We start from the raw sequence: 25187 nt of genomic DNA, 5'->3' as shown, positions 1-25187 counted from the left end.
TGTAATAAGGAGGACATACAGAAATAGTACTTACAGGTAGTTTATGATTGAATCCATTCACTCGAATGACCAAACCATGCTCTCCAGATACCAGTTTATATTGCAACTGAGCAACATCAGCTTCATATGCTGGTTCAGCAAGGGTGTGGGAAAGGATATTTACAAAAGTCTCAAAAAGCACAACACTATATGAATGAAGAAGATTGGAGTGGGAAATGACAAGGGAGAGTAAAAAGAAACAGATTTAAAGTCAATAGGGGTTTGAGAGTACACAAATAAAAAATTGTCCAATAAGCTATTTCACTAGGCAGCTAAAACTATCTAAAATTTAAGAATTTAAACCCCACTACAAAAACATTTGTTTTTCTACACAGATTTTTCCCCTGAACAAAGCAAAAACCTGAAAAATTAGGTTCTGTATTTCTCTTTATTCAGCAAGCAAAAAACTAATTAGTAGGTTTTTGGGGATTAAATTTAAAATCTTTTTGGCTCAAAAGAGAAACTTACTCAAATTACAAAGTATTTCAGGGCAGTATAAAAATCAGCCCAACTATTGCAGGATATGTGGGTTAAAATCTAAGTGTTAAAAATAATGGAGTTTTTTAGGCAACATGTTCGCTTTCAGTAAAATGTGTTGAATATTGGAATGTTAATATAGAAAAAAAGTTACTTACCTCTTGTAATTGTTGTTCTTCGAGATGTGTTGCTCATGTCCATTCCACTTAGGTGTGCGCACACTACATGCAAGGATGTCAGAGCATTTTTCCCCCCGGTAACCATTGGGCCGGCCAGGGAGCCCCCTGGAGTGGCACCACTATGTCAGCACACATATACCCCTGCTGGCCCTCCACCCCCCTTGATTCCTTTTTATCATCCATGACAGTAGCTGAAGCATCTTGATGTCTTGTGAGTCTACCCTCAGCCTAGTGTATATAGTTGCCTTTAGTGTTTTACAGTTTACTGTTCTTTGTAATAGTTGTAATTAGCAGTTAGTTTTCAGCGGGTTTCCAGCTTATCTCTCCCCTCCTGGGGAGGGTATACTTGGACCACAGGGATTCAAGCCTTGCTCCAAGGGCTTGAAGCCCATGCCCTGCAGCAACCCCCACAACTCATGTTTAAAATGTTGGGGGAGGGCCAAACAGTTGTAAAATCTGCAGGCGCTTCAAGCAGAGAGCAAAGTGGAAGTGAGATTCCTGACTAAAGCTGATCCTTATGGAGTCTGCGCTTCAGCCACTGGCACCAGACTCCACACCAATGGTACATAGCACACCCAACGGGGGCCACTGGGTGAAAAAAGCTCTGACATCCATGCACACGACATGCACATACCTAAGTGAAATGGACATGAGCAAGCACTCAAAGAAGAATTATGTGTTAATGCTATTTGTGCAAAGGAATTTGGGAGATTCCGTTTTAGTTAGCATTGGAAGTGATATAATGAATTAATATGTACAGAATCCTAGAATCCAGAGGAGAACAAAAAACATAACACATTTAGAAAGCATGAGCTACAAGGAAACATTGAAAGAATTGGGTATGTTTAGTTCAGAAAAGAAAAAGATGAAGAGGACATGATAACAGATTTCAAATATGTAAAAGGTTGTTGTTACAAAGATGATGGTGACCAATTGTCTTCCATGTCCACTGAGGGTAGAACAAGAAGCAATCATTTTAGTTTTCAGCAAAGAAGGTTTAGTCTGTATATTTGGAAAAGCATTGTACTAATAAGAATAATTAAGTCCTGGAATAAATTAGCAAGAGAGAGGTTGTGAAATCCACATCATTGTAGGTTGTATAGATTAGACAAATGCCTGCCAGGGATAATGTAAGTATACTTAATCTCACCTCAGCACAGGGACTGGACAAGGTGACCTTTTGAGATCCCTTCCAGTCCTACATTTCTGTGATTACTATGATCTTGAGGTTTGTTTTGTCAAAGAAAGGTCTATCGTTTGGGAGTTTTTTCACCTGCAGAGGAATTTTAACTACTAATACTATGCTACAATTATAGTTGTATCATGTTCTATAAGACAGATAAGTGAAAGGTAAATCTTTACCTCTTTGCAGACTGCTGTATCAGTGGGGAGATCAGATGGAAACGTACGTAAGCTGAAATTTGAAAAAGGCTGAAATGAGCAACCTGATGAAACAATAGCAATTTCGGATATGTACAGGTTGGACCTCCCTGATCCAGCACTCTTGGGACCTGAGTGGTCCCAAACCACAGAGTTTGACAGACCAGGGGACATCAAGGCTCCTTTCTGGTCTGTGAGCATCTCTGAAGCCTGGGCTTCCCTCCCCGCTGTTGGCCCCATGCTGGGGCTCTCAAGGTCAGCTTCCTCAGCTGGGATTCTCCCTAGACACTGCTAGTCCCTCTCTGCTGGTATTCCCAACTGGGCTGGGGCTCTCGGCCGGGAATTCCCTCTGGTTGCCATTGGCCCCTCTCCCACCACGGATCCTCCCCTGGCTGCTGCTGGCCCTGCTTCCACCAGGGTTTCTGTCTGAAGATTCCCTGCACCCACCAGTGGTTCAGTTACTGCCTGGGTTCCTGGTCGGGGCCAGGGATTCCTTTCGGTTGCCACAGGGGCTCCCCAGCCTGGGGCACCCTAGGGTTGGACTCCCCACCCACCATAGGACCAAACCCTGAATGCCCAGCTGGGGCTACCTAGCTCCCACAGGACTCCCAGCTGGCTCATGCTCCTGGCCTCCAGGACTCTCTTGTCCGGCAACATCCATGGCCTTCCTTCTGGACCACAGATGTTGCCGGACCAGAGTTCCAGATTTGGGAGGTTCAACCTGTAAACATTTTTTCTCCTAACCATTCCTTATCTCAAAACAATTAATTTTCCATGAAATATATACTGAAGAGGGATGGTGAAGGGATTGGGAGAAGGGTGTGGAGAAGAATTGGAGGGCATAATTCTGCAAGATCATGTCCAGGATCCAGCAGTCTGATGTTATGGCAGATCAAGCCAGGAGGCCAAGGGAGGGGCGGTTGCCAAACAAAGGAGAAACTGGGTTTGTGGGAAAGTCCAGTATTTTTCAGGCAGGTGCACCCTCAAAATGATTTCTTGGCTCCTTGCTTGGAGTGGGTCAAGCCTGACTGAGCCAAGGGAGCTGGTTGACACTGATTCTGCCACAAGGGAGTTGGGCGGTGTATGGGTGCACAGATATTGTCCTTGACAGGCACAAAGTACTTCCTCTCTGCCCATTTGGAGATCAGTGGTATGGACAGGAGGGTCTACCAGAGCACCTTATCGATCTTGACTTTCTCATCATGCCGGGGTAGGGCCAGTCTTGCAGGTATCCCCTGGCCCAGCACCCCAAAGAGGGAGTCAGACATCTTTTGGACTTCTCCACCTGGAGATCCAAACATTTCCGCCACCCTCTTGAGGAAATCTTGGTGGGCCTTAATGTCACCAGACGGGACCACTGGAGGGTGAGCCACTATAGCATCATTAGGTGATGAAAAAGATGAGGCTTGGATCACTTGGCCCTCTTTCAGGGATGCAAGTTGGTCCCCTACTCCAGTGATTCCCAACCTTTTTGATAACAGGGACCAGCAAACCCATTCACAAATTTTTGGTGGACCAGTAACATTTTAATTGCATATTTGCATATTCATTATGCAAATTGTGAGTATGCAAATACAACATTACTGGTCCACCAAAAGCTCATCCCACAAAGCCCCAGTGCCAGCCCTAACCCCTAGAGCCACCCTACCCCTTCACTACCCCCCAGCACCAGCCACTGACCTCAGAGTCCCCTGCACCCAACCCCCCCAGTGCCAGCCTCAAGCCCTCAGAGGCCCCCAGTGCCAGCCCCCCGCCTTAGAGCTCTTAGAGCTCACAACCACCAGACACCCCAGTACCAGCCTCCTGTTTCCAGAGCCCCACTGCACCCAAGCTCCCCAGAACCTCCCACGGTGTCAGCCCCCAATATTAGTCCCATCCCCAGAGGCCCCCAGTGCTAGCCCTGCCCCCATAGATTCCCCACTACTAGCTCAACCTCCAGATCCCCCCAGCACTAGCCCCACTCCTAGAACCCCTATGCCTGCCCTACACCCCTCATCTAACTCTGTGCTGCTGCCTACATCGTGGCAGCTTTGGGGGCTGGGGCTGGTACACTGCCCTGTGCCTGCCTTCCTGCTGCAGCTGGTGTGAGAAGCATGTCCTTCCCCGCCTCTCATCCAACCAGCACCAGGAAGGGGCAGGCTCTCCTCCAGTTGCAGAAGAGCACTTCCCTGCACTGCAGGAGGGCCATGCAGCACAGAATCTCTTCCCAGCCATGGAAGAGTGCTTCCCTGCATGGCAGGAGGGCCACTTGGAGCTGGTCTTCAAGGCCCTCCCACTGCACACGGAAGCGAACTTTCGCAGCCGGAAGGAGACCCTGCCCCTGCCCAGCACTTGTTGGCTGAGAGGTGGGGCAGGACACACCTCTCCCAACAGCCCCAACCCCCAGAGCCACCATAGCCCAACATGAGAAGGAGGTGGGCAGCCCTTGGTGAAGAAATAACAGGTTAAGAACTATTTAGAAAAGCTAGACATACAAATCTATGGGTCCGGATTTAATGCATCCGAGGGTACTGAGGGAGCTGGCAAATGTCATTGCGGAGCCTTTGACCATTATCTTTGAAAAGTCGTGAAGATTGGGAGAGATCCTGGATGACTGGAAAAAGGCAAATGTAATGCCCATCTTTTAAAAAAGGGAAGGACAATCCAGGGAACTACAGACCAGTCAGCCTTACTTCTGTCCCTGGAAAAATCATGGAGGGGATCCTCAAGGAATCCATTTTGATGCACTTGGAAGAGGGGAAAGTGATCAGGAATAATCAACATGGATTCACCAAGGACAAGTCCTGCCTGACAAATCTGATTAGCTTCTATGATAAGGTAACTGGCTCTGCGGATATGGGGAAGTCGGTGGATGTGATATACCTTGACGTTAGCAAAGCCGTAGATACAGTCTCACACAAAAGTCTTGACAGCAAGTTAAGGAAGTATGGCTTGGATAAATGAATTGTAAAATGGATAGAAATCTGGCTAGACTGTCGGGACCAAAGGGGCAGTATTTAACTGCTCAATGTCAGGTTGGCGGTCGCGTCCTTAAATGGGAGGTCCTTGATGTTCAATTGAACCTCCCTGGGGAACTCCGACAGTGGCAGCCATGCCACACTCGTCTTATCACTACTGCAGATGCCATGGACCTGGCTGCTCTATCCACTGCATCTAATGCTGCCTGTAATGCTGTTTGTGAATATCAATGAACCTTCCCCCACATTTGATTCGAACTGTTCTCTTATGTCCTGGTATGTACTGAATAAAAGAATTTAATTATTTGAATGTCTGGTGTAAGTGTTTGGCTAGCAGAGCTACATAATTTGTGATTCTCAGTTGGAGGGAGGTTGATGAATAGCGTTCTTCCCCAAAGCATCCATCCTTTTAGTCTCTTTGTCAATATTTGGTGTTCTGGGGTACTGGTGTTGCTTCCCCCTTCGGTTGGCCGCTTAGACTACCAATGAATTCGGGGAAGGGTGGGAGAAGAATTTGACCCCGTAGTGCTATGTAGTACTTCTTATCCAGTTTCTTTGAGGTTCGAAGCACTGATGCCAGAATCCTTCATATAGACTTAGCCGGATCCATAAGAGCTTCGTTCATCGGCAGAGCCAGCTTGGTACATTGAGGTAGGCTGAGTTTGCTCATGAGTTTATGCTTGTTTTGTATTACATCAGAGAGCCTTATTTCAAGCATGTCCTCTACCCTCCGGAACAGGTCTTGGAACCTTCTAAAGTCGTCCCCTCTGATTGGTGACACAGGAAGACTGTGTTCCTAAAATACAAAGTATTGAGAGGAATATGTGAAGCCTGCGTTGCCTCCTCCATAGAGGACTCGCTGTCATGATCAATCATGTCAGTCAACTCGTTTCTGTGCGTTTCATGTCAGCCGACTGTGCCCTGGGTACCTGAAAGGTTTGTTGAAATTGCATTTGTTGGCTTCTGTAGGGCGCCCCCAGGTCCCAATAGGGCCACTGTGGGGGAAGCAGTGGAAGTATCCATTGTGCCACCTGCCACTTCTGTAGTTGCTGCTGTTGTAGTGCAGCATATTGAGGAACTCTGTGCTGACCCTTTATGTGCTCCTCCTCCTCATCACTAAAAGAAGAAGTTACTTACCTTGTGTAGTAACGATGGTTCTTCAAGATGTGCCCCATGGATGCTCCACTCTAGGTGTCAGGTCCATCCTGGCACCACTGATCGGGAGATTTCATAGCGATATCGGGCCGGACCGCGCATGCTCCCTGCACTGCTGGTCATTCGCGCCCTTTCTAACGTGCGTGGTTCGGCCCACCTCGCCTCCTTTATGTACCTCGGTACCAGAAATGGTGGAAGCATTGCTGTGTAATTCATTGCAGCTGAGCTCATCTTGCCATCAGCACTGAGCATTTGTTAGAGCTTGGCGTTCTACTGCTCTGCACCTTGCTTGTTTATTACCAGTACCGTCTTCTCCGCCGGTACCAAGTTACTGTGAGGAGAGACCGAAGCCTGGTCAGCGGATCTGTGCTTCATTTTGGGATCACGGCTCTTCTTTGAGCTGGATCCCTCATCCTGCTTTTGACAGCCCTTCTCAGGGCAAGCATTGTCAGCCTCGTTGTTGAGAGTTCTTTTGTTACTCTGAGGCTGAGGCTCAGTGGGGGACCTGGAGCGTTTCTCCGGGTCATGCTCCCCTGTGAGGGCGTGCTCCTCCTGCCCTCCTCCTTTAAAGGATTATCTCTGGGGATGGGCGAGTGAGGTTGTGGCTCAGCCATGGTGTTGAGGTCTGTATATAGAAGTCTTCTCTGCAGATCTCTCGCCTTCTTAGAACTTGGGGTGAGCTTCTGGCAGTGTGTGCTGTGTCTGACCAGGTGGTCCTGCCCTAGGCAGCACAGACACTGCTCGTGTCCATCTGCCACTAAGATAGAGATCCCGCATCCTTTGCACCTTTTAAAGCCCAGTGGTGTGGGCAACACAGGGTTTGCCTGTCTGTGTTGCCCTTTGGGGAGCGGGACTCGACGGTAGCACCCACGCACCGCTCCACTTGTTCTTCTTCCTGTGTTGTCTTCTTTTGTCTTTTTTTCTCTTATGGATAATGTTGATTAAGGGAGACTGAGGGAACCGCTGCCAGCGCATATGCAACTGTAATTCCGAGTGACTGCACAATAGTGCAGCATGCACCGGTGGCTGGGGGACTGCTAGCAAGAATCTCTGGGCCATGTGAACAGCAGCACTGACATACCTAAGTGGAACACTCGAAGAAGAAACTGAGGAGACCCATGCAGTATGCACAACTAACAGACGAAACAGCGCATGACAGCGACTATGCATGTATTGCATGGGAAGGCACTGCTAGGCTAAAAATCTCCAATCGCCAGGGCAATGATACACCAACACCTGACTGGAGTACCCACAGGGACACCACTCAAAGGAGAAGGGTTAGGTTCCCTTGTAGCAGGGAATATATTATAAAGTCCTTATAAGAATCAAGAAACCATAGCATGTGAGAAGAACAGGCCTTCCCTTAACACATTGGTGGTATGCTGATACAGATGAGAAGTGGGCTCTCAAAGAAGACGCAGAATCCATGAGACTTGAGATGGAGCACACAGTCTAGAACAATGGTGGGCAACTTGCAGTCTATGGGCCACATGCACTCCATCTGGGTAATCTGATTGTGGGCTGCAAGACATTTTGCTGATGTTGACCATCAGCAGTAACGCCCCCCGCCGCCCTCCTCCTCTCCCACCCCGCAGCTCCCTGTTCTCTGTTCCCAGTCAAGAGGAGCTGTGGAAAGCATCACCTGCAGGCAAAGGATCCTCATGGATGTGCTGGCTGCCACTTCCCACAGCTCCCATTCGTTGGGAACACAAAAGTGCAGCCACTGAGAGCTATGGGAGGCAGTGCCTGCAGATGATCAATGTCAGCCAAATGCTTCTCAGAGCACAATCAGATTACCCTTTATAATTACCCTTACACATTGGTTTCTCTTATGAAATACAGAGCTATTGATGGAGAACCTAGAGACTGTCACTTTGCTCCTGAGCATATCATCAACTCTGCTACTCGAAGGAAGAAAAGGAAAACTGTGGTAAGGACCACTGAAGGTTTTTGTTTTTCTAGTTCTGTGGTCTCCTTCGATTAGCTGGTTTGGGATGATATTAGCACCTCCTTTGCAAGTGGTAAGTCTAAAAAGTTGTTGATGAATCATGTCTTTGCAACTGTAAAGGCTGATCATGGGATTAATGCCTCTCAGAAGAACCAGAGGACTTGGGAATGCCAAAGGATCTAGCTTTGGCTCTGGTGGGTATTATATTCTCAAGCACTTTCAATAGTGTTCTTACTAAAGAAGCCCTGGACTTCTGTAATCTGACCTGAGCCGCAGCGAGAACTAGCGCTAAGACGTGGAGAAATAGAAGGAATTCTATGAGTGAAACTCCTTAAAACACTATGCCAACCTGCTTGGGACCATGGCCTCTAATGCTGAAAGCTGTGAGTGCTGCTCTGATGATGCTGATACTGAAAACTCCTTTATCAGAGTGCCATGTGGTTAGGAATCATAGTGCTTCTTCTTTCTTTTATGTATAAAAGAAGGCAAGTCTTTAGAAACAACCTCCAAGGACAAGAAGTCAGTGCCTAGACCTGATGGGATGGGTCAGTACCACAGTAGATGTCGCTGACCCTTTAGTGGGGTTTACAATAGAAGCAGGTGTCAATCAAGGTGTGCAATAAAGGCAGTCAGAGGCACCATAGCTGGCTTAAGCACATAAGTTTTAGTACATGGTGGCAGCTCCCCAGCCCAGACTTGTGGTGAAAAGATCTGTCACTAAAGCATTTTATTGAGGAAGGTGCTAACACAGGCAGCGGTGAAAGTAACTCAAAATTTTGTACAGGTACTGTTCTATTGCAACCTGAGTCTCTGCAAGCTCTTTAAATAGCTCCCTGCTGGCATTTGCCACTGCTCAGCCAGCTCTTGCCAGAGCTGTGTACCAGGGAACATCTGCTTGTTGGGTGCCAGAGATTGGTAGCCAGAGCACAGAAGTAGTTCCCTTCTGTTCTTTGCAGTGGTGAAGAAGGAATGGGACAGTTGGGGGTGCACTTTTCCTTATAATAAGGACTTGCATACTTCCCAATAAATATGGCATGCAAAAACGATTCTACATGCTCACCATAAAAAGTTAAACACTTACAAAAGGGGCTTATAACTGAAATGCCAACCAGAACTTAACAATAGTGCTGCTTTGTGCTACTTGATTTTTGGAAAAAAAGAGGAGCTACAAGTCCTAATTCTGAACAATTTGCCAGTACTATATAGGTGCTAGTTAGTACAATGACATAGGAAAAGCTTTGTTTTGCTCATTTTGTTTAATATACCATCTAACAGGTGTTACCTTTAGGGATTTTGAATTTATTGTCCTTCTTATACCACACACAGCCATGCTGTGTATTCAGAATTTTGACTGGGTGCTTCATATCAGGACAATCAGATGCCTTCAGAGTGAAGTCAGTAGCTAATATGGAAACAGAATATGTGGGTTACTAAATTTCAAATCCATAACCATTGGCACAAGTGTGAAACGTTTAAAACTGTAAGCAAACTGTTCTACACTTTTCTGTGTCACCAGAATGTATTTAATGGCACACTGCCTTCTGGAACTAAAGGTCATGAATTTAGATTCTGTAGCAGATATTTGGCTCATCTCCAGTGCCAAGCCTGAAGTGAAGAACAGATAGGATATTAAGATAAATTCTTCATTCTCTTTACTTTTGATGACATATCCAGTTGCTACGTTAGAGCTTGTGTTATTTTTCCCAAAAGTACAGGAATAATCTAACAACATGGCCTCTTTTAGTAAGCCATGTTCTAAAGCACTGGTTCCCAAGCTCTTTTATACTGCAGACCGACAAACTCATTCAAAAGCCAATGGCGGCCAGCACTGAAATATTTGCATATTCTTTGTGGTAATTAATATATTTGCAGTTTTGTATAATCATTATAGTAATTTTAGCCCATGGTATATCAGGCAAATAAAAGAAGGGGGGAACATGATGATTAAGAAGAATTTGAAAAACTGCTGCACACACACATTTTAAAAGCCCAATAAAATAGTAGCTAATATTTGTTAAGTATTCTCCAGTCCAAACCTTTTGCTTCAATTGCACCAGAATTAAAGAGGCAGTACTAACAGGTCTGAAAGCGCTGAGACATCCTGCACATTCATATTTTCTTATTCACCTAATAATGCATAATAATAATAATGTGTGTACCTGCTGGCTGGGAGCAGATGGAGGCCAGAGGAGGCTCCTGCCGAGTGGGGAGGGAGGAGAATGGGGTCGCAGGAGCATTCGCCCTTCATCCAGCGTTTGGCCCCATCTCCAAGGGAAGCTGCTCTCCATATGGCATTTGGCGCCACCAGCCGGGGCAGCCACTTAGCACATGGCGCTTGGCCCCGTTGGTTGGGGAAACCTCTCAGCATGCAGCATTTGGTCCAGCCAGCCGGAGCAGCCGCTTTCCACCCGGCGCTTTCCACCCAGGACAGCCACTTTCCACCTGGCACTTGGCCCCACTGGCCGAGCCGCATAGCAACTGCCCGAGCTGAAACTGGGGTGACAGTAAGGCTGCCCCAGCAGGGTCAGCCTCACTGTGGTCCCAGCTCCAGTCACAACACACCCAGCTACCAGCCACCCCACTCACTCTGTTGCTGTGTGTGGAAGTACGCAGGAAGGGAATTCTCTGAGAACGCCAAGGGGCAGAACTAAATAAAAGCTGGGGGCATGGCGCGGCAATGTGCTGTAGCCCATCAGACAGGGGTTCACAGCCTACTTTTGGTCCACAGACTGGTGCTGGGCCTGCAACTGCTAGCTGCCAGGCCACGATGGCTCTGGGGTACACTGCCCAGCACCTCCCCTCCCGCCACAGCTGTTGGAAGAAGTGTGTCCTGCCCTGCCTCTAAGCCAACCAGCACTGGGCATGAGCAGGGTCTCCTCCCAGACACAGAAGCAGGGGTGGATATAGGGCAGGGCGAACGGGGCGGCCGCCCTGGGCCCTGCGCTTCAAAAAGCCCTGCGCATGCGCCATGGCGCCGCTGCGCATGCGCATGCGCATGGCGTCACTGCACATGTGCCGTGGCAAAGGGGGGGCCCCGCAAAACTGTCATCTGCCCCTGCACGGAAGTATAGTTCACTATGCAGCAGGAAGGCCATGTGGAGCCTGGCACGGCAGGCTTAGAGCAGCCATGACCCAGGCAGCAGTGCTCAGCTAGTGGCTGGGAGGCAGCACAGGGCTAGGTAAGAGGGGCAAGGCAGGCACAGGGTCTTGAAGGATGGGACTAGTTCTGAAGGAGCTCTGGGGATAGGGGGCTGCAAGAGGTGGGTGGTGGCTCTGGGGGCTATGCTAATACTGGAGGGCTCTGGAGGCAAGGATAATACTGGGGAGCTCTAAGGGTGGGGGCTGATACTTGAGGACACTGGGACATCTGGGGTGAGGAGCTGGCATTGGGGAACTCTGTGGACAGGGATAGTAGTGGGGTGCGCTATGGGGGCAGGGCTAGCACTGGGGGGCTCTGGGGACGGGGTTAATATTGGGAACTGGGGGCTAGCATGAGAGGATATAAGGGGGGGTTGGGTACAGTGGGGCTCTGGAAACAGGAGGCTGGCACTCAGGTGTCTGGTGATGAGGGGCTCTGTGGGGCAGGAGGCTGGCACTGAGGCATTTGGCACTGGGGGTCTCTGAGGGGATTTGGGTGCAGGGGTATCTGGGATCAGTGGTTGGCATAGGGAGGGTTGTGGAGGAGTGGAGGGGCTCTAGGGGTTAGGGCTGGCAATGGGGAGCTTATGGGGCTGGGGTGCTAGCTTATATCCATTTGTTCTTGTGTCCACATTGGTATTAAGCTTAAATAATTCCTCTAATATATTTAAAGAGTGCAATCATATCCCCCCTCAGCCTTTTTTTGGTTAAGGTAAACAAGCCAAGCTCCTTGAGTCTCCTTTCATAAGACAGGTTTTCCATTCCTCATATCATCCTAGTGGCCTTTCTTTGTACCTGTTCCAGTTTGAATTCATCCTTCTTAAACATGGGAGACCAGAACTGCACACAGTATTCCAACTGGGGTCTCACCAATGCCTTGTATAATGGCACTAACACCTCCTTATCCTTACTGGAAATACCTTGCCTAATACATCCCAAGACCGGATTAGCCTTTTTCATGGCCATGTCACAATGGCGGCTCATAGTCATCCTATAATCAACCAGGACTCCGAGGGTCCTTCTCCTCCTCCGTCACTTCCAACTGATGGAATCACTGGCTTGTAAGGTCTATAGCTTTATGCAAGCTACTCCTGAGTGAATCACAACTGCTCTGTTTGGCTCCATGGTCCATGCATTAAGAATATCTTTAAACAGACATTCTCAGATCAAAATTTAAACTTATTAAAAGTATGCTTCCACATTTTCTCTGCATTCCAAAAGGAACAGTCTAAAATCACACATTCATTTAAAAGAAAAAGATCATTTCCCAGAACCTCCGATTCAGAAACTGAGCAAACCGGGAAAGAGCAACATGACAGAGTCCAACCAAATACTAGTGTCTCACTCACCTATATATTTGTTTTCTTCAGGTAAATGCAAGTCCTTATTTAATGGAAAGTCATTGGCCCATAAATCACTCCAATATTTGTCAATATCTGTGAAAAATATGAAATTAGTCTCTTAATAGTAGATAGGTTTAAATAAGGCAGTAGGTATCACATCAATACCTTGTTGCTAGAACTACAATACTTCCTTCTGATGCTTCTGCCCATGTGTCTATTTACAGAATGCTTGGAGCTCCTTTCGTGATACCATTTGTCTCACTTTCACCCTTTGTTCTTAAGACCCTTCTTAAAATTCACTTCAGGTGAACTTAAAAACAATAGTCATGGTTAAATGTAACTCAGAACCATGTGCATTAGTACTGGAAAATACCACATTATCATCTTATCTTGACCTCCAATACATGCTTTTTCATCACCATTCATTATTTAGTTGGGATGGGAAGAAAACTCACTATGATCCCTCTTTCTCCTTCATCAGAAAGGCTCTTCCCTTAAAGCCAGGTGGACTGGACCCAGCTAATGCTAAAAAGGAGAGACTTGCCAATACAGAAAGCACCCAAACCATTACTGACTCATAAGCCAAGATCAAAGCTGGAACTTCATCTTTCCATCCCCATTCCAAGAGCATCATTTCAGATTTTTTTTGGGGGGGGGGGGGCGGATGATCTGTGCATGCCATGATGTGGGGGAGGAGAGTGTGTGAGAGCATGGGGGGCAGATGAGGGCAGCAGCTTCAGCAGTATTGCTGAGCATGCCCAGTACAAGCCAAGCAGCAAATGAGGGGAACCAATTCCATTTGCCCTTCCCCACCCCCACCCCCCATACATATCACCTCTTTGTAGGGTTACTAAGGCATTGGAAAATTCTAGGCTATTTCAGTAGATAACTTAGGAATTAGCTGACAGGACCCCTGTGTCTAATTCCTTTATACAAGAAAAAATTTAAATAAATATTAGACCTGCTCAGCTCTAATATTAACATGTTCTGATATCTTATAGAAAGTCACTTAAGGGACACTGATTTGCCTTACAATTTTAATATACAGTCTTACTTTCTTACTAACTGGAGAGAGTGAGAGAGAGGGAGAGACTAATTGAACTCTGGACTTTCTCTCAGCTCTGAAAGGGGAGTTACAGCAGGGGGCAGATACATTTGGGCTCCATATAAAATCAGAATGGCCATACTGGGTCAGATCAATGGTTCAACTAGCCCAGTATCCTGTCTTCCAACAGTTTTAAATCTGCTGTCTATAAATGTAATTTAACTCTTGTGTTATGTTAGTGGAGGAGTAAATAACATTTCCTTATGCTATATTTCCACACCATTCATGACTTTCTGATCTCTTACATATCCCCCCTTCCTTTGTCATTTCTTTTCAAAGCTGAAAAGTCCCAGTCAATCTCTCTTTGTATGGAAACTGTTCCACCTTACCCTAATAATTTCTGTTGCCTTCTCTGTACCTTTTCCAAATCCAACCTATCTTTTTTTAAATGAGGGTGACAAGTTATGCGTACAATGTTCAAGATGTGGGCACACCATGACTTTATATAGAGGCAGTTTTAGACTGCCACTACACATTGAGCAGATGTTTCCATGGAATTATCCACAATGATTCCAAGATCTTTTTCTGGAATGACAACAGATTTAGATCCCATCATTTTTGTGTGTATAGTTGAGAATATATTTTTTCACGTGCATTAATTTGCATTTCTGAACACTGAATTCCATCTGTCTTTTTGTTGCCCAATCACCCCATTTTGTGAGATCCCTTGGTAACTTTTTGCAGTCAGCTTTGGCCTTTGCTATTTTGAGTAATTTTGTAGTACCTGCAAATTTTGTCATCTCACTATTTACCCCTTTTTCAAGAACATTGAAAAGTTTAACAACACTGGTCCAAACGCAGATTCCAGCAGCACAATGATCATTCCTACTCCTTCCCCTACCCCTCAGCTTTTAAGTTCCTGCCAATGTTTTCATGATGATCTAACAATCCCTTAATTACTTGACTGCCCAGCCTTTTGCTATTCTTAATCACCCTGCCTCCCTCTTTTTATAACAAACTCCCTACCCCAAAGGCAAAGCTGCAAGCAGCTCAAACTCTATTGCAGTTAAGAGCTGCCTTTGGAGCCAAAGCATGCAGCTTTAATCAGACCCCAAGTATGAAACCCAAGGGTTCAAACTCAGGAGGGGGGCTACTGTCCCCCAACTTCCCCCTAAATGGCATCCATTCCTATGTAGTTGCACACTAGGGATGTAAGCAAGTAGTATAGGCTTATCAGTTAGTCAAGTCAACTACTCACAGCAAGGGGAGGGAAGCAGGAACTGGTGCTGGGGGGAGCCATCTTAAAAGCCAGTTCCCACTAGCACTGTCTCCGCGGTACCACCTCCCTGCTCCCCAGGGGGAGAGGCAGGGAAGGCTGCCACAAAGTAGCCTCAATCTGCGGTCGGCCCAGGCTTGCCGTGGGCAGAGGCTGCTCTGACAGCAGCCCCTGTCCACAGGGGGTCCCAGCTTCTTTCTGCCTGGCTCCTACTGCCTTTTAAATTGCAGAGCTGTAGTGGGGTTTGGTCCCAGACCTGGTGCGAGCCGGGATTGAGCTGGGCTGCCTTCCCCTATTGACTAATTGAGTAGTCGATAAAAATTCTATTGACTACTCGATTAGTAAATTATCCTTTTAACATCCCCACTGCACACATCACTATTACCATTTGAATAGTCTCAATGAGCATTTAAAAAAATAACTTCAGAAGGCCAATTTACCTTCCGCATTGTACTCTGTCCCAAACCATCGCTCCTTGAAATAATATGTTCTCTCACTGGCAGCAGACAACAGAACTAGGTTTGCTCTCAGAGGGCAGAGCTGGTTGAGGACATCAGCAATGATCTACAGAAATAAAGGAATAACTCACTACAAAGGCAACTTTGGCTACTTCTGTCCAACTGTATTTTTAAATTATTCCAATAGTTCAGAAAATGAGGATAAACTCCTAAACAAAGCAATTTGTCCTCTACACCCAAAAGCTACGTCTATATTGTGCATTGCTGCGTAATAAGATATGCAAATGAGGCATGGTGATGAATATTGGTGCAACTCATTTGCATACCTAATGAGGTGCCATTTTTGCAGAAGGGGCTTTTGCGCAAGAAGGAGCTGTCTACACTGCTCATTTTTGCACCAAAAAACCCTTTTGCGCAGGAGTCGTTCTGCCTGAAAACAAGCAGCTGAACAGCTCCTGCGCAAGAGGGTTTTTTTTGCGCAAGAAGGATCCGTGTAGACAGCTCCTTCTTGCGCAAAAGCCTCTGCTGCAAAATGGCAGCTCATTAGGTATGCAAATGAGGTGCGGCAATATTCATCACCGCACCTCATTTGCATATCTTCTTGCACAACAATGCACAGTGTAGACATAGCCAAAAAGTTTAGAAGTGATCCAATTAATCTAGAAAACATGATTCAATATGCCAAAATTCTGTGCTGTAAATCCTCAATAAATAACTTCTGCAGCTCAAATATACACACTGAGAGTAACAGTACTACTTACTTCAGGCTTGTATTCAAGCAGGAGATGTTCGCCTGTCAAAAAGTCCTCCTTACAAAAGACATGCATGTTCTCACAAAGACTTTCAACATTATCAATTGGATCAGCCTGCAAAATGAGTACAACTGTGTTTTACACATCAGATAAAATTGAACATTTTTTTGATGCATAGAGCTTGTGTACTGCACTGCTGAATTTGGTTTTGTTACTGAGTCTAAATGCAATTCATAAACAATTCTTTCCTGACTGACTTTAAGCACACACATTTCTCCTCAGCCATGCAATATTAAAGGGGAAACATCCTTAAGCAGAAACAATTACCTACTTAATGATAACTCCAGAGAAAGCATAAGGACAGATCATAAAGAGAATAACTATTTTAGCCTCACTAGAATTATGGTCTTGCCTACACCAAGCAAAAAAGCATTGCAAGACACCATTGCTTGGAATATGCATTTGCCTCACATTTACAAGTAGCAGCTATCTATGTTGTTAGTGGACTTTTGGATTGCTTTATTAAAGGTGCCAGTTGTACCAGAAGGTGGTGATAACTGGGACAAGGTTTATCGCTCACATGTGACTAATGCAATGATGTCTGTAATAGCTTTTTACTAGTGAAGAAGCGAAGCCAGAAGATATTAGAGAGAGAGAGAGTGAGTGTGTGTGTGTGTGTGTAAGTGGCGGGATTGGGGCTTTTTCCCCCCAACATGGAAAGGGAGGGGGAGAAAGAGAGAAGGGACACAATCCTCACACTCACCACTGGGGGCAGGGAGTGTGGACAGGATACTGCAGAGCGAGCACTGAGGACAGCCACACCAGCATGAGACTGACCAGCTAGGGATGGGGCTCTACATGTTGCTGGCCAGGCTACCTTCTACCAGTAAGATTCCCCTCCCCACTTCCACAGCTACAGGGCCCGGGCATTACTCCCCCACCCTGTTACGGGAGGGGGAGGGGAGAAGGGCGGAGGAAACTTCACATGCTTCACCCGATCCCAGGACAATCAGGGCTTGGGGGCGGGATAACACGAAGTCTCCTCCCACTCTGCAAGGAGCGTGCGGTGCTTCTAAGTGCTATGTGCTCCTAGCAGGCCACAGGAAACTTAGTGCGCTTCCTCCGCCCAGGCCCTAATTGGCCTGGGGGTGGGGGACTGGCAGGGCCTCCATGGGCTGGCTCAACCTGCTTGGTGGGCTGGATCTGGCCTGCGGAGGCCCTTTTGCCCCCCCCCCCCTCCGATCTAGACAGTGCTTGGTCCAGCTGACAGGGCAGGGGACTGGACTCGATGACCTCTCGAGGTCCCTTCCAGTTCTAGGATTCTATGAATCCCCACACCATCTTAAGGACAAGCAAGACAGTCAACTAGTTCATGCAATCTGTGTCCTATCAACAGCTCCCTCACATATGTCCTTCTCCTGTGATGTGCTGAGAACATTTGTTTCTAAAATTTGAGGGAACTGAGTGCATTATGTCCCCCCTGCATGAAGACCGTCCCTGGGATTCAGTTTCTCTCCTCCTCTCTTGCGGAGGAAGGCTCTGGCCTGAATGGAATTAAGGATTGCTCCAATGAACTCTGTGCATTGCACTGGGATTAAGATCTACTTTTTCTCATTTATTAACAGCCCCAATTTGTAACAGGTGAACCAAAACAGATTGAGATGCTGATGTGCCTAACCCTGGGACCAACCTTTTATTAGCCAGTTATTGAGGGATAGGTAAATGTGAATACCCCAGCACCTCAGAAAAACAGTCACTTGTGCTATAAATGCTTTTGACAAGACACCAAACGGCAATGTAATAAACTGGAAATAGTGCTGGCCCAGCATAAAACAAAGGAAACACCTGTGTCCTGAGAAATATGGAAATATGCATCCTTCAAGTTGATGGCAGCGTTCCAGTCTCCCAGCCGCAGGGAGGAGATGATGGAGTCCAGGGAGACCATGCAAAACTTCAACTTCTTGAGACAATGCATGTCCCAAATGGGTCTGAGGTCCCCTTTTGCTTTTCAGATTATGAAGCTGTAGGAGTTGAATCCTTATCCTTTTATGTCTCGAGAGACCTCCTCCAGGCACAGGAAGTTTTTTACCTCTTGGATAAGGAATTGCTCATGAGAAAGATCCTTGAAGAGGGATAGGGAAAAGAGGTGAGAGGGAGGATAGGCCACAAACTTCAGGTGTAACCTGAGGATATTACTCTGAGCACCCAACCAGCAACTGAAATCAGCAAAGACCAGGCTGACAGGAAGGGGTTGAGTTGGTCGAGGAAAGAATAAGAGGGTGAATCCTGGGAAGTGACTGAGGCATCATCCTCGAGGGCACCTTCAGAGTACTGCTTCTGGCCTCCCTGGTTCCTGAAAGGACCAGGCTGAGCAGACAAATGGGAAGATGATCGCTATTGCCATTTAGACTCTTGTCTCTATCCTTTCTCTTATAGGTGCCAAGCCGGAGAGTCCTCCAGCACCTGAACTGTGGAGGTGGAAGGCAGAAAAAGGTCCAAGGAGTGAAGGGTAGCATGGAATCTGAAATCCATGACCTCAGAAAACAGCCTTGCCCCCTCAAACAGGAGATCCTGGACAGAGGCCTGCATATCCTTGGATAACCCAGAGGACTGCAACCAGGAGCTGAACCTCAAGGGCACTATGCAGGCAACCATCCTGGTGGCTGAGTTAGTAGCTTCCCAGGTCATTTGAAGGGCTGCCCCTTGCCAACACTGTGCCTTCATCCACTAAAGCATTGAATTCCTGGGCTCAGTCTTGTGAGAGGGCCTCCATGAATTTGTCAAGGGAGTCCCACAGGTTAAAATTATACCTGCCTAACAGGGCCTGGTAGTTAGACACCCAAAACTGCAGGCTGGGCATTAAATAAATCATTCAGCAAATAAATCTGGTCTTTTGTTTTTTTGGCATGCCACTGACTTGTCCCTGCTTGTCCCTTTCTTTAACAGCAGACGTGACCAGTGAAATCACTGGAAGATGTGTGTTCAGGTATTTGTACCCTTCTGCATAGACATAATACTTTCTTAAGAGCAGGCTGAATTGAAGAGGGAGCCTGGGTGTATGAGTAGCATGATGTAGAGGAGGTTCTTCATCGAATAGTGTCCCCAAGGGTGCTCCACTCGAGGTGTTGGGCTTGTCCTGGTGCCGCAAATGGAGAATCTTCCTTAGCATTAGCCCTGCCAGCCTGCGCATGCGCTCCTGCTGTCTCGCGCCATTATAGCTGAGCGTGGGCCGGCTTGTCAGTTTCCTTCAACCATCTGCGGCCGCAGACGGACTTTAGATATGCTCCCCCTCCTGTCAGAGGAGAAAGGGAGATTAGTGTTAGAAAGTTACTTGTTCTTCTTAGGTTGTTAGTGGTAGAGTAGTTGTTCTTAGTAGTATAGTTCCACTTGTTTAAAAACAACAACAACAACAACGTTTTTCCTTGAGTTGTTCAGCATGTCTAAACAAGGAATTATGCCGGGATCACCAGGTTTTAAGAGGTGTACTCAGTGCCAGGATGCCATGCCAGCATCAGACGGGCACTCACAGTGCATTAAATATCTCAGGGATGGACATGTCCCTCTCAAGTGTGTTCATTGCACGAAACTGACTGTGTGCGCCAGGCACGACCGAAAGCTGAGGCTGAGGGTCCTATTGTTTAATAAAGCCCTCCAGATATCCGACATGCCTGAGCCACTCTCCGCTGCTTCAGGGGCGCATGAGACTCATCCATCTCCTACAGAGACTCCCCACAGAACTTTCAAACCTCTGGTGACAGACTGGTAACCTCTGGCATTCTACCGAGTCTGGTGACAGATTGGTAACCTCTGGTGTTCTACCGAGGCATCCGACAGAGAAAACGGGCAAGAGCCGTTGCTCTTCTGCTCCTACCCTAGCCCGTACCAAGGACCCGATACTGGCTTCTGCAAAAGGGTCCAGGGCTGAGTTGGCACCGGCAACGGCTCCAACGGCCGGTTTGAAGCCGGCAGTGGCTGCCCCGGCACCAGCTTTCTCGGCGCATGCGCAAATGAGCTCAGCTGTACCGGCACCCACAACAGTGGTGCCAGCAGCTTTATCTCCGCTCTCTTCGATGCTGGACACTCCGGCACTGGCGCCGCAGGAAGGCACCATCAATATGCAGCCCTCAGCACCGGCATTGCCTACCTTGGTCCCGCAACCCGCTGATCCAGCGTCACCGGCTCTTCAATCAAACTGTGGTCAGGCTATGCAGACTGCTTCACTGCCTGCTAGCCCACTGCAAACAGCACCGTCTTCTCCTCTGAAATGCTTGGTGCTGTCCAAGGCACAATGCAAGTCGGGAAGGGTTCAGACACCATCTCTCACCCCAGACCGCGCAGTGTTTTCTCTTGCACCTTTATCATCTGCTTCAGCCTACTTGGACAGACATCACCATGCTCAGTGTTATGCCTTGACCAGGGACTGCCGTTACAGGTTGCCTCATCACTCGCTTCGACAGTGTTATCGAGCGCATTACTCTAGATCTCCCTCTCACTACTCCATGAGATCTATTTCACCATGGTCTTCAAGACCCTCATGATATTCACGTCGGTATGGAACACCAAGGCGCTATTCTCCAAGATATTCACCAGGGTCATACTGTCGCAGTAGGTACTATGATCATTATTACTGATTCTCCTGACAGCCATTCATCTTTGCCTCCAGATGACACAGTCTTCCCCGGAGATTTGTCTCCAACAGAAGACCATAAACAGTTTCAAGAACTTTTTAAGAGGGTTGCTCAATCTCAGAGCATTCAGACTATGGATGTTCAGCAAAAACACCATCCATTACTTAAGAACTTGCAACATTCTCAAAAATCAAAATTGGCACTCCCCTTTGACAGCGCCATTTTGGAAATTGCCAACGATATCTGGCAGACTCCAGCTACTTCCTTGCCGACCAATAAGCGATCTGATAAGAAATACTTTATAAACCAGAAGGTCATGGAGTTCTTGTTTACTCACGCTCTCCCAATTCCCTTGTCATGGACGCTGCATAACAAAGGTCCAAAACAGCACAGACTAAAAATACCGTAAATGACAAGGAGGCCAAACGCCTAGACATTTTAGGCAGAAAAGTGTACTCTTCCACCACTTCAGCTTTGAGAACGTGCAGTTACGCGGCTCCCCTAGCAAATCATGATTTCGACAATTATTCAAAATTAATTCCTCTTTTTGAACATCTATCAGACTCGAAACATCAAATTCTAAAGGCGGTAATACAGGAGGACTACACAACAGCCCGAACAGCATTGCAGATCGCTCTGGACACGGCCGACGCATCGGCTCAAGCCACAGCAACTGCTGTAGTCATGCGTCAGGCATCCTATTTGCATCAAGCTGCTACCCTGAAAGATTTACTGAATAAGGTAGAGGACTTACCCTTCGATCGCCAGTCACTCTTCGCTCAATCCACCAATCAGGTGTTCCACTCAGGCAAAGACTCCTGTACGACGTTGAGAATGCTGGGGATGTATACGCCTTCGTATAAGCGCAAGAGATATACGCCCTATAACAAGCAAAGACCTTTCTCTTACGCGTCATTCCGTGCCAAACCATACAAGCAGCAGAGGCCAAGACAGCGCCAACAGAAACAAAGACAGCAGTCTAGAAAGGTGCCTGGCCATCAGCAGGGGCGGCAGCAAGTTTGACGTGTCGGTCGAGGGACTGCGCATCACCCCTTTGACGGAGGCTCTACACAATCCTCAAGCTTTAGTCTATCATCGGTTGAGACCTTATCAATACCATTGGTCTCTGATTTCCACCGATCGTTGGGTCAACGACATAGTCACTTCAGGATATGCCATTCCTTTCAATTCAATCCCTCTCCCCCCCGTTCGCCACCCTCCTCGTCCCTTTTCAGGGACCCTTCTCACGAGACTCTTCTACAGCAAGAGGTTTCTCGTCTACTTACAATAGGGGCAATGGAGAGGGTACCCGTTCAGTTCCGGGGGAGAGGTTTTTACTCTCGGTACTTCCTCACCCAGAAGAAGTCAGGGAGTTGGAGACCTATCCTGGACCTGTGTCAACTCAACCATAACTTGCGGAAACAGAAATTCAAGATGGTTACATTGGCCTCTATCATCCCGGCTCTTGACAAAGGGGACTGGTTCGTGTCCCTCGACTTGCAGGATGCCTATTTTCATATAACGATCCATCCGGCCCACAGGCGCTTCCTTCATTTTGTAGTGGGCACAGAACATTACCAATATTGGGTGTTACCCTTCAGCCTCTCAGCAGCTCCACAAGTGTTCTCCAACACCCTAGCAGTGGTGGCTGCTTACCTTCAACGTCTCAATATCACGATCTTCCCATATCTTGATAACTGCCTATTAAAGGCCCTACCCTCGACGAGGCTACCCGGGCAGTTGCCACTACCATGATGGTATTCAAGGATTTCGGTCTCATAATCAACTTCGACAAGTCGTCCCTGATGCTGAGTCACGACCTAGAATTTATCGGCACGAGGCTCGATGCACTGAGCGCAAGAGTATACTTACCCACAGCGAGATTCTAGTTGATTCGGGATTTGGTTCAGACTGTGTCAACTGCTCCCAAATCCTGCATACTTACTTGCCTACAGCTGCTCGGGCACATGGCTGCCACCACATATGTGGTGTCACACGCAAGACTCCACCTGCGCAGCCTCTAGAACTGGATTTTCACTGTTTACACACCGGGTGTACACAGCACGAACAGAACAGTGTCTATTCCCAAGCACGTCAGGACTTCGCTAACATGGTGGGACAGTTCCAAAAATCTGCTAGTAGGGGTCCCCTTTCACGGGCAGAAGCCCTCAATGCAGATCACAATGGATGCGTCCTTGATTGGTTGGGGTGCCCATCTGCAAGAGCATCGAGTTCAGGGGCTCTGGACTCCCCAGGAATCCCTTCAGCACATACATTTCCTCGAGTTCCGAGCGGTATTCAACGCCTGCAAGAACTTCCTCCACATGATCCAAGGTCTTACGGTTCGCATTTTCACCGACAATATATGCACGGTGTACTATATCAACAGGCAAGGTGGCGCGCGCTCATGCCCCCTTTGCACAGAGGCTATACGACTGTGGAACTGGGCAATTGGGCATGGTATAACCCTTACCGCATCATATCTTCCCAGCAAGGACAATGTCATCACCGATGCTCTCAGCAGACACTTCCTTCCCCAACACGAGTGGGAGTTAAACAACAAAGTTGTTCACGATCTTTTCTATCGCTGGGGTTCCTGCGTATAGACCTCTTTGCCACCCGTCACAACAGAAAGTGCCATTGTTACTGTTTGCAAGTGGGCGTTGGCATAAATTCCTTGGGAGGTGCTTTTCTACTCGACTGGAGTCGTCACCAATTTCTCTACACTTTTCCTTCTTTTCCTCTCATTCTGAGGGCGTTAGAGAAGATAGCACTGGAGGGCGCGACAGTGATTTTCATAGTACCCTTTTGGCCTCGACAGACTTGGCTGACGCAATTGTTCAGAATGTCGGTTGCTCAGCCACGATGACTACTGATGCTGTCCCACTTGCTGTCTCAACAGCATGGTACGATGGTGCATCCGGACATCGATCGGATGCACCTCCCGGCGTGGCTCCTAACTAGCTCCAAGCTCCAGAAATGACCTGCACTCAGGCAGTGAGACATTTGCTGATAAATAGCAGGCGCCAGACCACTCGCAAGACCTACCTCTACAAATGGTATCAGTTCCAATCTTGGTGTGCGGTGAGGAATCTTGACCCTCTCTCCTTACCAGTACAGCAGATCCTGGATTACATGCTCCACCTAAAGATGGGGGCGTTGGCAATTGCTTCACTGAAAGTTCACCTGGCAGCAATCTTGGCCTTCCGTCTTCCCGTCAGCGGACCCACCACTGGTTTATCTGGAGACAATGAGAATGACTGCACTGCCTAGGATGGAGATGGGGGAAAAATCTCTGTCTGCGGCCAACCTGGGCTGCCATAGACAGACTGCTTTGAGGCAGAAATCCCTGTCTTTTGGGGGCTCCCAGCGGGGAACCGGGACCCTCCACAGGCAGGGGATGCTTCGTGGGATGTGGAGCAGTCTCTGCCTGTGGCCTAGGCCCATCGCAGGCAGCGGCTGCTTTGCAGCAGCCTCCTCTGTGCCTCACCCCTGTGCTGCTGCCTTTGATAACCCTCCCAGCATCGGCTCCTGCTCCCCACCTGATACAGAGGCAGCAGGGAGGGATGCAAGTAGCCGATTAGATTAACCAATAAGACTAGTCAACTACTCACTTATATCCCTACTCCTTCTTTCTCATCATGTAAGACTATAGTTTTAAAGACTCATGCGGTTAGAACCACGTAACTCTCACTGACTATGGCAAATTACATAGCAAAAGCCCCAATTATCATTCAAAAAACTAAGGCTTAACATATATATACAGGCAGTCCCCGGGTTACGTACAAGATAGGGACTGTAGGTTTGTTCTTAAGTTAAATTTGTATGTAAGTCGGAACTGGTACATATTGTAGGGGAAACTCTAGCCAAACATTTCTCCAGAGCTCAGTTCTATTCTCCCACACCTCACTTCCCTCAGTCCTTTATTCTCAAGCTGAGGTGTCTTCTGAGAAAAGCCGCTCCGCGTCTCCCTGGTCTGCTGGGGGTGAGGGGGGAGGGGCGCTAGCTTCGCGTCTCCCTGGTCTGCTGTGGGGGAAGCAGCTAGTGCGGGGTTGCCTCACCCCGTTTGTAAGTAGGGATCCGATGTAAGTCGGATCCATGTAACCTGGGGACTGCCTGTAATCCCTAAAAAAAATTCTAAGATTAAATTAGTACCTGATCCTGGAAATAAAATTCATTAGCTTCAATCTTTTGAATTTCTTCCCAAATTCTGTGGATGGAAAAAAATATATACCCATTATCATGGCAAATGTATTAACTGATTACAAATTTATTAAGTGATCACACACTAGTTCTAACAAATCACACACTATTTCTAACAAAATATGAGTCTAAAAATGTAAACCAGTTTGTCAGCAGTAATAATAATTTTTACATCTATATGACCTGGATAGTATGGTGACTGTGCACAA

General features: G+C 47.4%; 1 protein-coding gene across 7 annotated transcripts in view; it reads right to left on the bottom strand.

Moving 5' to 3' along the window:
* Positions 1-25187, bottom strand: part of LOC102458989 (nardilysin-like) — a 158488-nt gene that overhangs the window by 59054 nt on the left and 74247 nt on the right. For all 7 annotated transcript variants that reach the window (XR_016350238.1, XR_012905859.2, XR_012905858.2 and 4 more), the window contains 7 exons: positions 24931-24985; positions 16157-16261; positions 15378-15501; positions 12623-12709; positions 9418-9537; positions 2058-2109; positions 35-185 (listed from right to left, as the gene is read on the bottom strand). Coding sequence is in view for 4 of the 7 variants with exons in the window: in XM_075935997.2 (XP_075792112.2) it covers positions 35-185; positions 2058-2109; positions 9418-9537; positions 12623-12709; positions 15378-15501; positions 16157-16261; positions 24931-24985 (694 nt within the window). In the remaining 3 variants the exon portion in view is untranslated. The remainder of the gene's footprint in view (positions 1-34; positions 186-2057; positions 2110-9417; positions 9538-12622; positions 12710-15377; positions 15502-16156; positions 16262-24930; positions 24986-25187) is intronic.

This window comes from Pelodiscus sinensis, chromosome 9 (assembly GCF_052426305.1).
Source record: "Pelodiscus sinensis isolate ZL-2025 chromosome 9, ASM5242630v1, whole genome shotgun sequence".
NCBI classification, from domain to species: domain Eukaryota; kingdom Metazoa; phylum Chordata; order Testudines; family Trionychidae; genus Pelodiscus; species Pelodiscus sinensis.
Note: the sequence above shows the minus strand (reverse complement) of the source record. Positions and strands in the feature narration are given on the sequence as shown.